The sequence below is a fragment of the Sceloporus undulatus genome, chromosome 4 (assembly GCF_019175285.1).
Source record: "Sceloporus undulatus isolate JIND9_A2432 ecotype Alabama chromosome 4, SceUnd_v1.1, whole genome shotgun sequence".
NCBI classification, from domain to species: Eukaryota; Metazoa; Chordata; class Lepidosauria; order Squamata; family Phrynosomatidae; genus Sceloporus; species Sceloporus undulatus.
Window position 1 is genome coordinate 9,662,729 of NC_056525.1, and position 12,794 is coordinate 9,675,522.

General features: G+C 41.8%; 1 protein-coding gene across 17 annotated transcripts in view; it reads left to right on the plus strand.

The window, feature by feature from the left end:
* Nucleotides 1–12,794, plus strand: part of KCNQ2 (potassium voltage-gated channel subfamily Q member 2) — a 146,353-nt gene that overhangs the window by 48,556 nt on the left and 85,003 nt on the right. For all 17 annotated transcript variants that reach the window (XR_006103561.1, XR_006103560.1, XR_006103559.1 and 14 more), the window contains exons 2-3: nt 5,307–5,397; nt 10,432–10,558. Coding sequence is in view for 13 of the 17 variants with exons in the window: in XM_042463860.1 (XP_042319794.1) it covers nt 5,307–5,397; nt 10,432–10,558 (218 nt within the window). In the remaining 4 variants the exon portion in view is untranslated. The remainder of the gene's footprint in view (nt 1–5,306; nt 5,398–10,431; nt 10,559–12,794) is intronic.

Below are 12,794 nucleotides of genomic sequence, written 5' to 3' on the forward strand. Positions count from 1 at the left end.
TGTTCAGTGGTTCTCCTCAAACAGAGGGGAGGTTGCAATCCACGGGGCGGGGGGGGGGGAAAGTCTATTGGCGATGGAAGAAAACTTGGTGCTGTGCTGGGCCGATTATGCAGAAAGAGACCAAAGAGAGGACCAAACCCAACAAGACAACCAAACCCCCCCAGAGGCCAGCCCATTCCGCAGACTCCTGCTTCCGTCCCGATCCATTTTCAATAACACAGTTCCGGGGGCGGATCGTTCCATTGGGGTTCCCATTTCAAAATAACCCGGTTCCTATCTCGAATCAAGGAAAAAATGTAGGTTCGACCCTTCTATTTTTTTAACCCGCGTTAAATGACGAAAACACGAATCAAATTTATAAACCGCTTTACGATTCGATTTTTAGTGGGGATGATTGCGGGTTGTTCTAGAACTGTTCTAGAGTTAATCCGGTTTCTAATAGGAACGCCTCACCTTGGATTCGATTCGGGAACCGGCGTATCAGCCAATGAGAACAACCTGTTAAAGTGGTTCATGCTTTAAATTTTCCATAATACTCCAGAATGATTTTCTGCTGTAAACTGTTACAGTCTTTCCTAGATTGCCTGTTCTTCCATTTTGCCCTTTTGATTGCTTTCTGTTGTTTGGCCATTTCCTAGTTTTCATCTGTTGAATTTCATTCTGTTAGTTTAAGCCTGCAAGCCAGCATGGTTTAGTGGTTTGAGTACTGGACTTAGACCCTGAAGACCAGAGTTCAAATCCTTGCTCAGTCATGAAAACCCATGAGTGTCCTTGGGCAAGTCAAATCAGATGGCTATCCAGTCTCTGTTTAAATATCTCCAAAGAAGAAGACTCTACCCTACTTGGAAGCAGTGTATTCCACTGCTGAACAGTTCTTACCATCAGGGAGTTCTTCCTAATGTTGAGGTGGAATCTATTTTCCTGTACAGTGAGCCCTCCATATCCACAGATTCTTTGTCCACAGATTCAACTGTCCACAATTAGAAAGTATTTTTTTTAAAAAAGGTAAATTCCAAAAAGCAAACCTTGGTTTTGCCATTTTATATAAGGGACACCATTTTACTGTCCCATTATATTTATATTATATTATAGGGATGCGGTGGTTCAAGTAGTTAAGACACTGACTCTGTTGACTGCAAGATTGGCAGGTTGGCAGTTCGAGTCCCAGGTGCCACATGATGGGGTGAATTCCCATCACTAGTCCCAGCTTCTGCCAGTCTAGCAGTTCAAAAGCATGCAGATGCAAGTAGATAAATAGGTATTATTCTGGCCACATGATCACAGAGTAGTCAGTTGGACACGACTTGACAACCTTGTTAATGGGGAATACCTTTACTTTTAAAAAAATATTTAATGGGACTTGAATATCCACAGATTTTTGGTATCCATGAGAGGTGGATACCAAAGGATATCAAGGGTGCACTGTAGTTTGAATCCACTGCTCCATGTCCTAGTCTCTGGAGCAGCAGAAAACAAGCTTTCTCCATCCTCCATCCTCAATATGACATCCCTTCAAAGCCTTCACAATGTACACTCTGCCACAAAGGCATTTGTACAGTAACCCTGTCTTATTGGTGGACTAGCCATCTGTGGATTACAGCTCCCTTGCTTGCCTCACCCCCATATTATCCAGTGGTGGCACATGCCTGCAACCACGCTGATTTGGGCATATGTATGTTGGTTCCCATTAACTAATATGCCTGCACTCCTGCAGTTTTCCCCATTTGCAGAGACGCCCGAAACCAAACCCCCATGGATGGGAAGGGCCCACCCTACTGCCCCCCCCCCTTTTAAAAAAAGGAAACCCTCTCTCTTATTCTATATTATTAATAGATTTATTTATTTGGTTTGTAAACCACACCAATTGTCTCCAGAAAAGCAACAAATACGGTCCAGGGGAAGTATGGCTTAAAAAGATAGAAAACAACAATTTCAGCACAATTCAGCCATTTCATTATGTAGCCAGAAGTCTCACTGTACTAAATGGAGCTGACTCTTGGTTAAAAAAAAGAGCTGTGGTTTGGGAGAAATGGGATGGTTTTAAGTGGCAACAAACAAAGAGGAATAATCATTGGCAAAGACCAAGCACAAAGAGGGTGAGTTTTTCACTAACATGGTGCATGCCCATGGCAGTCTATTATTTGCAGAGAATGGCTACAAGGTTTATGAAGTTAGCTGGTGATGTTTAGTGGCTGGGACATTTTTTTGTGGAGTTGGTAGCCAAACCTTTGACTCCGACTCCTTCATTTTTCTACTGTCTGACTCTTACTCTGATTCCTTCATAGGTGGCAAATGTATATTAATTAGTAATAATAAATGTACTGTAGTGAGACATTTTATCATCACATGTTTATCATCCGGCTTCTTAAATTGAAAAAACAGAAAATATATGTACAGTGCGCCTGCGTCATATGTGGGTGCGCAATATGCGGCTTCCAGCATATGCTGGAAACCGCACTGGAAAAAAGGCTTGTGAGACCTGGAAGAAGTAATGGGGTGCGCATCCATGGAGTGCGGGCACGAGCCCCATTACTTCTAATGGGCTCAAGCTTATGTATTTTTTTCTTTTTGGGGGGGGGGGGGGGGGTGGTGGTGTCTGGAACGGATCCCCTGCGTAAAAGAAGGGCCCACTGTATTTGTTTGAAATGTTTGAGCAAGAAAACTTTCTGAATTCCCTGTGAACAAGTTAGGCATTTAATATTACAAGTTTTTATTTTGAAGCTGCAATTGGTATATTTCTGCCAGTTCCCACTCCACTCAAAATTGATCTGATTCTCAGAAACTACTGCCACACTGCAGGAAAAAAAGCATTTTGATGCCACTTTAACTTCCATGGCTCAGTGCTATATAATTCTGGCATTTGCACTTTATGGTGGCACCAGAGCTCTCTGACAGGGAAGGCTAAATATTTCACAAAATTTCAGAATTGCATAGCACTGAGCCACAGAGGTTAAAGCCGTATCAAACTGCTTTATTTCTGCAGTGTGGCAGCAGCTTATTAGGATGGTAAGGGGGCTGAAAAGGATCATTATTAGTGCTGTTTGGAGCCCATTTAGGAGAAGTGAGAGGGTGTATGAGAAAAAAAGATAAAAACACTGTCAGACTCATTTATTTTCCTCTTCTTTTCTTTATCTTTTGTGTGACTGTTCACATCATCCTTTATGTCTCGCCCTTCATCCTTTTTTATTACAGTTTCGCTCCTTCTTTGGCTGTTGCATGCATTTCTCAAACTTGCTAAGCTATTCTTTGCAAATATATCTAGGTCAGGCAGGATTGGGTGAACCAGATTTCTGCCTCCTCCTTTTATCAGTACATGTTGCTTCCAACGTCTCCATAGGACCTTCAAGAGGCCCTCAAGCAAACAGAAGTGCCTCCAGTGGAAAACCAGAGAATCATAGAGTTGGAAGAGACCTCAAGGGCCATTGCCCAACCTTCTGCCATGCAGGAACACACAATCAAAGCACCTCCGACAGATAGCCATCCAGCCTCTGTTTAACAACCTCCAGAGAAGGAGACTCCACCAGACTCTGAGGGAGCATGTTCTCTGTCAACAGCTCTTACTGTCAGGAAGTTCTTGCTAATGTTTATGTGAAATCTCTTTTGTTGGAGTTAGAATCCATTGTTCCACATCTTAGGGGCTGAAAAGACCATCCCTAAGGGGTGGCTTGCAGCTGCCTCTTTTGTCACCAGATCAGGGCTGTGGCAACTACACACTGAGGCTCCAATCTGTCATTTCTGTGGTGCAAAAAGGAGCCACAAAAATGGCAACTTTTTGCGTCACAGAAATGGCACTCTAGTCCGGTGGCTTTTCACCACTTCCTCTTGTTTTCAAGAGTAGGGGAATGGCATTCTTTCTCTCTCTCTCTTTCTTTCCTTCTCCTCCCTCTATGGGGAACAGTGGACAATGTGGAGCTCTGGGTTGCAAGGCTGTTTTAGTAGCCCTCAACTCTTCTGGGCCTCTTGGTCCAATCATTTAATACTTAAAAATTTAAATAAGAAAGAATTCCCTTTCCTGCAAGTCTCTAGGAAGAGAAACTTCTTTTAAGTGGGTTTGTGGACCACTTTCACACCTTGTAAGATGATAACATACCTTTTTTTCAAAGCCAGAATTAGACCTCTGGCTACTCTTTGATTTTTGTATTTTGAAGGGTTCATTCTGGAAGTCTGTGTGAGCCCTGTAGGTTTCCAGGAGTAGAAATTTGGTCTCTGAATCTCTCAACATTATTCACCCTGAATGGACAGATTTCCAAAACTAGACAAGAATATATCCTCTAAGATCAAGTAAATATGTATTTTTTCAATGCCAGCATTCCTGAACAAAGAAATGTCAAGCAATGTTGAGAGATGGAAACATTTCTCAAAAGAAGAGAATTTTGAAACATTTCCTCCCCTGGTAAAACCTGGGTCCAGGTAGGGATGGCAAGAAACATTGAAAATACTCAGAAAATAGTAGAAATGCATTTTCTAAGTGTTGAGATACACTGGCAAGAAGAATCCTGGACTCACAAGAATCTTCGTAGTCCATCACTTATTCTGCACAAAATTCACATGTGGTTGTTTTGCACAAAAGACATCATTTTCTGCACAGAAAAAAAATCCTTGCAGAAATGCTATTTTCTGCACAGAAAACACTGCAACTGGGGATATATTCTTTGTGAAATTTGCATGCAGTTGATTTGCATAGAAGACAACATTTTCTGTTTATGAATGTCCATGAAACAGCGAATGACCGAAAGACACGCAAAACAAAAAATTATATTTGCTTGAATCTAACCTAACCTAATGATACCAGAGGAAGTAGCAGATACATAAACTACTTTGCACACAGAATATCTTTAAAAAGCTGAATTCAAAATGGCTACCATCCTTTTCTGTGGGTGTTCTTCTAGAGTTTTTCCCTCTCCATGAGTTTGCCCATAGATCACTGGTTCCTCCTTTCATTTCAGTGGTTTGGTGCTGTGGAGGCTGAAGGAAACAGGAACATAGTGGGAAGGAAAAGAGAATTAGAAGAAACAGTGGTTGGGAGAGCAGGAAAGAAAAGATGGGAATAAGGATAAATTAATTCTGTGTTAAGGTTGCAACTTTTCCCCTTGTGTCTTTAAAAAAATCGTGATTAGCAGTAATATTTATTTAAAACATTTATGCTTGGTCAGCTTTATAAAAATGGAACCAAACCACACAGCTTCTTGGTCTCTAAAACAACTAAAAAAGTTACACAACATTGTCCGTTTCTGATTGGAATAACTGTCAGCTGCAGCGTTAAAATCATTTCTTTTTCCTTTCTGTCTTTTTCTTATGCTATCCAGTTTTCTACTGGTTTTCTCCTGCTTGGTGCTCTCTGTCTTTTCAACTATTGATGATTATGAGGCGAGTTCTGAAGGTGCCCTTTATATTCTGGTAAGTGAAATGTGAAAGCAAAACTGAAATGCCACCACTGACCAATCTTTCAACAGGGGCTTTGGGGTGACTTTTGCCGAGAAGAAGGCATGCTGCATGTGCCTCTGAGGAAATAGACCAAATCTACAAAAGCTTATGCTACAACTTCTATCACTCAATCTCAAAGGCTACAAGATCACGTTATATGCACCTCAAGTACTTAATGTTCAGAAAATGGCAATAATTTTCCTTTGTGATTGGTTCAGCACCATTTCAGGTTCCATGTAGCTCATCTCCCTAGTAGCCATGCCAATCAGTTTGGCTTTGTAACAACATTGCCAAAGGCACATGAAGCCAGATCAGAGCTGTTTGTAGGGCATCCTTATATACCCAAGTCTGCAGAAGCTCTAGCTGATCACAGTTCTTCCACAGAATTGGAAGCTTTGGATGGGGTGGGGGATTTGAGGAACAGTTAATCGTCAGAGGCTATAAGTGAACTATGCAGTTAAATCAGCTTTTTCCTACAGGATGAGTTTCCTTTATATGAAATGCTTGGGACTAGAAGTGTTTAGGATTTCAGATTATATTGGTTTTTGGAATACTTGTATATATGTTATGAGATATCTTGGAGCTGAGACCCAAGTCTAAATATGAAATTCATTTATGTTTTATATACACCTTATATACATAGCTTGAAGGTAATTTTATATACAGTAGTTTTAATAATTTTGTGCATGAAACTAAGTTTATGTATACTGAACCATCACTCTCAGCCATTCTTGTGAACAATTTTGGATTTTGGAGTATTTCAGATTTTGAAATTCCAGATAAGGAATATTCAACTTGTATTTTAATTCTTTTGGCTATATCCTGGAGAATTGTGGCATTTATAGTTTGTAGAGATTCTTGGAATTCTTAGTGGAGACACCAGAGATCTCTAGCAGAGAATTCTAAGAACTTCACCGAACTACAAATGCCAGGATTCCATAGAATGAACCATGATATTTAGTGCACCGATACAGATACAGCTGTATACAGCCAGCCCTTCACATTTGTGGCTTTGACCTTTGCAGCTTTGATTATTCATGAATTTGATTAATATGTTCTCTCTAGGAGTTTCTAGGTCCTCCAGGTCAACTCTATGGGCAATGTCTTCAGAAATCACACTGGAGGACCTACAGATTTCTAGAAAAAACACTTCTCTAGGCATTTGTAGGTCCTCCAATGCAATTGGATTTTAACCATAGAGTTGCACTGGAGGACCTACAGATGCCTAGATAAATGTTCTGTCAAGTAAAAAAAATGTGGTTTTTTTTATTTGCGGTTTGTCCACTTTCATGAGGGTCTTGTGCCCCTAACTCCATTGAAAATGGAGGGCCCACTGTAATGCAAATACATCCTTAATTTTTGCAATGGCAGCCAAAAACAAGGAAAGCAAAGCCAAATCCTCTCCTTCCATAATTTTCATCTCGGTGCTTATTTGATCTGACACAAAGCTCATTCCTTTTGCCTCTTTTAACAGCTTGGCTTTCCTTTCCCACTGATTGTGCGGCTCCTGGTGACAAGCTGAAACATAGCTGGGAAAATTCCTGCTGATGCAGGCACTTTTGCTAGCCTCCCATAATGCTTCGCGCCTCCTGAGGTTTTCCTTCCATAAAATCCAGACGCAGTGAGGCTATGCACAAGAAACCCTGATACTGCTAACAGATTCACCCCTGTGGCCACAGAAGGGTGAAAAGAAATTAGCATCCATTACAGTAGTCAGCTTTGGAAATGTAACTGTTAGTTTAATGGCAGGGAGGTATTAACTCACCACCAAGGGTTTACACCAAGAATGAGAAAATTACATACTGTGGGGCCACATGCAAACCTCAGGGCCATTTTATGGGGTCAATTTTCTTTGTTAAAATTTTGTTTTTAAAAGTCTTTCTATTTGGGAAAAAAACACCTCCTCTGCACCCAAAATGGCCCATGGGTGGCCTAAAGTATGGCAAAAATGCCCTCATAGCCCCTATAGGTCATTGGTGGGACATATGGGAGCAAAGGATTCATAGTTTTTTTGATGGTGGAGTGTGGTTCTGCTAGGAGACTGATGTGCCCCCTAGCCTTCCACAGGTATTGTGTTGTATCCTGGTGGAAAGTGGCTGTCTAACTACTTACTGTAAGGTGGGGATGGTCCCTGAAGACCCCCCATCAGTTACTCAAAGCCATGCTCCCCCACACAAAGATTTTACAAATACTTCTAATTTTGTCATGACTCTTCTCATAGGTTTGTGAGAGTCCCAGGGTCGACTTGAATGAATGGCTAAGAACGTGTCCACTGCAAGCTGTATAGAGATGGCAGCTAGTAGCACTGCTCTCAGCTGGACAGTGAACCTGCTCTGAGTTTTACGCTTATCTTTCCACTGCAGAAATAATGCAGTTTGACACTGCTTAAACTGCTATGGCTCAATGCTATCTCAATTCTGCGATTTGTAATTTTGTGAGCCTTCTCTGTCAGAATGCTGGTGCCACAGCAAATTACAAGTATTAAGCTTCCATAGGATGGAACAAAAGCAGTGTCAAATTGGATTACACTCATCCCTCCACATTTGTGGCTTTGATGGTGCCAGATGGTGCAGCTGGGAGATGTTTGCTCCGATAAGAGGGTCCTTACATCTGGTGTCCCTCAAGGAGCCATTCTGTCTCCCATGCTTTTCAACATTTACATGAAACCGCTGGGAGAGATCATCCGGAGACATGGGGCGCGGTGTTATCAGTACGCTGATGACACCCAAATAGTCTTCTCTATGTCTCCGACTGATGCAGTGACCGGGGTTGGCGTCTCTCCTCTCGTGAGCTGTCTGGAGTCGGTAGTGGGATGGATGAGGGACAACAGACTCAGCCTGAATCCAGAGAAGACGGAAGTACTCGTGATAGGTTCTCCCGGTCCAGGGTTGGTGATGGTTCCACCTGTCCTGAACAGAATCACGCTTTCCGTGAAGGACTCTGTACGCAGCTTGGGGGTGCTCTTGGATTCGTCGCTCCACCTTACATCTCAGGTGGACGCGACGGTCAGGAGCACCTGTTATCAGCTTCGGCTGATACGCCAGCTGCGTCCCTACCTTGACCGGAGGGACCTTGAAACTGTTGTACACGCCCTAGTAACCTCTCGTTTGGATTTCTGCAATGCGCTCTACATGGGGCAACCCTTGTACCATACCCGGAAGCTGCAACTTGTGCAGAATATGGCAGCCCGTCTGGTCACTGGCACTGCCAGGGCCAGTCATATAACACCAGTTTAAAGACCTACATTGGCTGCCTATTCGCTTCCGGGCGCAATACAAGGTTGGTTATTACCTATAAAGCCCAAATGGCTTGGGCCCAGGTACTGGAGGACCGCCTCTCTCCGTACAATCCGCCCCGCAACACTCAGATCATCAGGGCAGCTATTGTTAAGAGTTCCAGAGGGGAAATATAATTCCACTTCTAGGAGGGCCTTTTCCATCTCGGCCCCCAACCTCTGGAACTCGCTGCCCTTCGAGCTCCGCTCAGCCACCTCCTTAGCCCAATTTAGGAAGGGGCTAAAAACCTATTTATTCGAACAGGCTTACCCCTGACCAGAATACTTCCTCCCCTCCCCCCCCCCCCTTCGTCAGCATTGTTTTGCCGGCATGAAATTTTATTATTTTTATTGAACTGTTTTTAATTAATTTTGTATGGTTTATTGTTGTACTGTTGTATAATTGCTGTTCACCGCCCTGATTTTAAGAAGGGCAGTATACAAATAAATTTTTTATTATTTATTATTATTTATTTTGATTATTCAAGGATTTTATTAATATATTTTCTCTAGGAATATCTAGATCCCCCAGTGCAACTCTATGGTCAACTTTAACTAAAAGTTGCACTAGAGATTCCTAGAGAGAACACTCTACTAGGCATTTGTAGCTCCTCCAGTGCAATTCTAAGGTCAATGTCCAGCAGATGTTGACCACAGAATTGCACTGGAGGATGTAGAGATTCCCAGAGAGGTGTTCTCTCAGGTAAAAACATAGTGTTTGTTGTTATTTGCAGTTTTTCTACATTCATGAGGGTCCTGTGCCCCTAACCCCAGCGAATGTAAAGGGACAAGTGTATTTCTGCAGTATAGATTCAGCCTTAGTCGTGGTTTGCTTTAAGCAGCAACTTGGATACTCTAAAATTCAGAGTAGATTCACAACCAGAATGAAACAAGAACCACCAGCTAAGTCAGTTTATCCGTCAGTTGGTCTGTCGGTCTATCTATCTAATTCTTATCATTGGACTTTTAATACCCGAAGATTGTTTTTTCTATATATAATCGGTATCATTCCTTCTCAGAACATCAAAACAGGAGTGGTTCCCCTACACTATTTATTTCACAGGAACCAAAAGTTCTTTGCTGATTTTCAGCTAATCTGAATCTATCTAGAGTTCCCTCTTGTCCAAGGGTACAAAATTTCATGGAGGCAAGGGACCAGTTTCCACCCCCAGGACCACTGCCCCCAATAGCAAGTCCATATCCCACTCTTTTCCTCTGCTGTTCCTCTCAAAATGGTGACAGGAAACCGTACCATGCCAATTTCTGTCACCATTTTGAGAGGTACTGCAGAGGAAAATGGATGTATTTGAGTGTAGTTCTGGGGTGCTTGTAGGGCTCAAAAAACTCATGGTGTTCTTTCAGGGCCAGGAAGATGGGTTCCAGGGACTATAAGCAACCCACAAGCATCATTATTGACACAGCAGCTCTATTCCTGTATGTGGTCACCTAAGCTTCCCAATTTGGTAACAATAGGTATATTAACACCAACACTTTCCTCAAGTATCTTTAAAACATTGCAGTTTCCAGAATCTTATACAGGGAGAATAAACATGTGACTTTATTGTCCTTAATGCTCTTTATTTAGGTAAACAGATGGGTATTACAAGTTAGCAAAAATATCAAGCCTATTAGCACCATGTTTGAGGAGAAAACTCTGACATCACCCAACTGATTCTTTAGGATTGTCCATCTTGTGTTGTCATGTTGGATTTATTCCACTCTCTCCTTTGCAGGAAATAGTCACCATTGTGGTCTTTGGTGTGGAGTATTTTGTGAGAATCTGGGCTGCCGGTTGCTGCTGCCGATATCGGGGCTGGAGAGGAAGGTTAAAATTTGCCCGTAAACCCTTTTGCGTCATTGGTAAGAACTGCCAAGCTGCTGAGTTATCAGCAAAGGATTTTGTGCCTATGCCTTCCTTTAGCAGGGTATCTAACCATTAACAAAACTTTCGTAGGCATTTCCCCCAAAACTGTCTTGACACTCAACAGTGTAGACTGCCCTGCCAACATATGGACTTTGAAAACTGGAAATCATAGTAATGATTGTGGCAAAAGCAAGGTCTCAGAATCTTCTCCTAATCATAGAATCATAGAATCATAGAGTTGGAAGAGACTGCAAGGCCCATCCAGTCCAACTTCCTGCCATGCAGGAAATCTAAATCAAAGCATCCCGAACAGATGTTTAAAAACCTCTAAAGAAGGAGATTCCACTACACTCCAAGGAAAGAGTGTGTTCCACTGTCGAACAGCCCTTACTGTCAGGAAGTTCCTCCTAATGCTGAGGTGGAATCTCTTTTCCAGGAGCTTGCATCCTTTGCTCCAGGTCCTAATCTCCGGAGCAGCAGAAAACAAGCTTGCTCCCTCCTCAATATGACATCCCTTCAAATACTTAAACAGGGCTATCATATCACCTCTTAACCTTCTTTTCTCCAGACTAAAAATCCCCAGCTCCCTAAGTCATTCCTCATAGGATGTGGTTTTCAGACCCTTCACCATTTTAGTTACCCTCCTTTGAACACGCTCCAGTTTCTCAACATCCTTTTTAAATTGTGGTGCCCAGAACTGGACCCAATATTCCTGACCAGAGCAGAATATAGTGGGTTTGCTTCAGTCTTGAGCATGTGCAAACTGCCTTTTTACATCTGGGATTAAGAAAAGCTAAATTCTTTTGAGTTTTGGTCTCTATCCAGGTTGCAGCCCAACCTAAGGTGAGCCACAATGTGTCCGTTACAACCACACAGTTATGCAATAAAAAATAAAAATAAGAAGCACGTCTCTACTTATATGCATGAGCAAAAAGGAGATCCTAGGTCTGAACATTTATTTATTTGATGTATATACCACTTTCATCCTGAATGAGACTCAAAGTGGTTTACAATATATATTAAAACAGAACTGCATGGAGTACAAAATTTGAAAATGAATAAAATGATACATTGTTAAAGCTCTACTTTTAAAATATTAAAAATTAAAACAATAAAACCCTGTTAAATACAGACTGCGTACTAAAAACAGCACACCCAGTTCCACATCACTTTGCCCTGGTCAGCTAATGCTGAAAGCATGAAAAATTGAAGACTACTGTTTGGCTGTTATTTTGTGCTGTTTTCTCTTTTGGTCTTGGAATCCCTGGGCAATTGCCTTCATTTGATAATGGTAGGCTAATATTTTTAGAACTACATGGTTGGGAGAGAAGAGCAAATAAATAAATAGATAGATAAATAAATAAATAAATAAATAAATAAATAAATAAATAAATAAAAATTGGAAACCAAATTTCCTGCTCTAATACATGCTGCATGGCTTCACAGGTAGAATACGTTGTTATCTCTGAAATCTCAATGGAGGTTTCAGATAGTGCAGTACAGTACATATTACTTAATTTCTTGGGGGAGAGTGTGGCCTATGGCCCACACATAGTCCCAGAAGCACACTTTTGCAAAGCCTGAAGCACTTTGATGACTTCCAAAGACCTCCGTACTCATTTTTTTTAAAAAAATCACCATAATTTTGGGTTGGTTGCTTTTAACAAGAGAAATGACCAGAATGCCCCAAACTATTCACAAATGTAGAAGCTTCCATGGACATTTAGGTCCAGTCTAAGAAGCTATTTATGTCTGAGGGGTTGTGTAGTGTAAATTCACATCAGTGTAGTTGGTTCTGGAGTTATGTTATGATGGAATCACACTGGATTGCTCCAGTGCACAACTGACCTTCCAAATGGGCAGCAGTGACTCATGCTCACCTTTTGTGAATTGGTGTAATCAAGTCTAGGAAGATGTCTGTGGTGAATAACCTATCTGTGGCCAATCTGAGAAACCCAGTCTAAGAAGCTGTCTATGGTGGTTTCTGCACACACACCGTACTCTGTCGCCCCATGAGGCCACTACTTGACAGCAGACAACACCATCAATGAGTGGCTTACCAGGAGAGTAGAATAGAGCTCATTTTCAGAGAATTCCAAGTTTAGGACAGGCTCTAGTCCAAGGAAAATTTTAGCTTTCCAGATGCTGTAATCTGCAAGACCCACCAGCTTTACCTAGTATTAGCAGTGATGAAGGATTGTGAGAATGTAGTCCAAAGCATCTAAAGGGCAC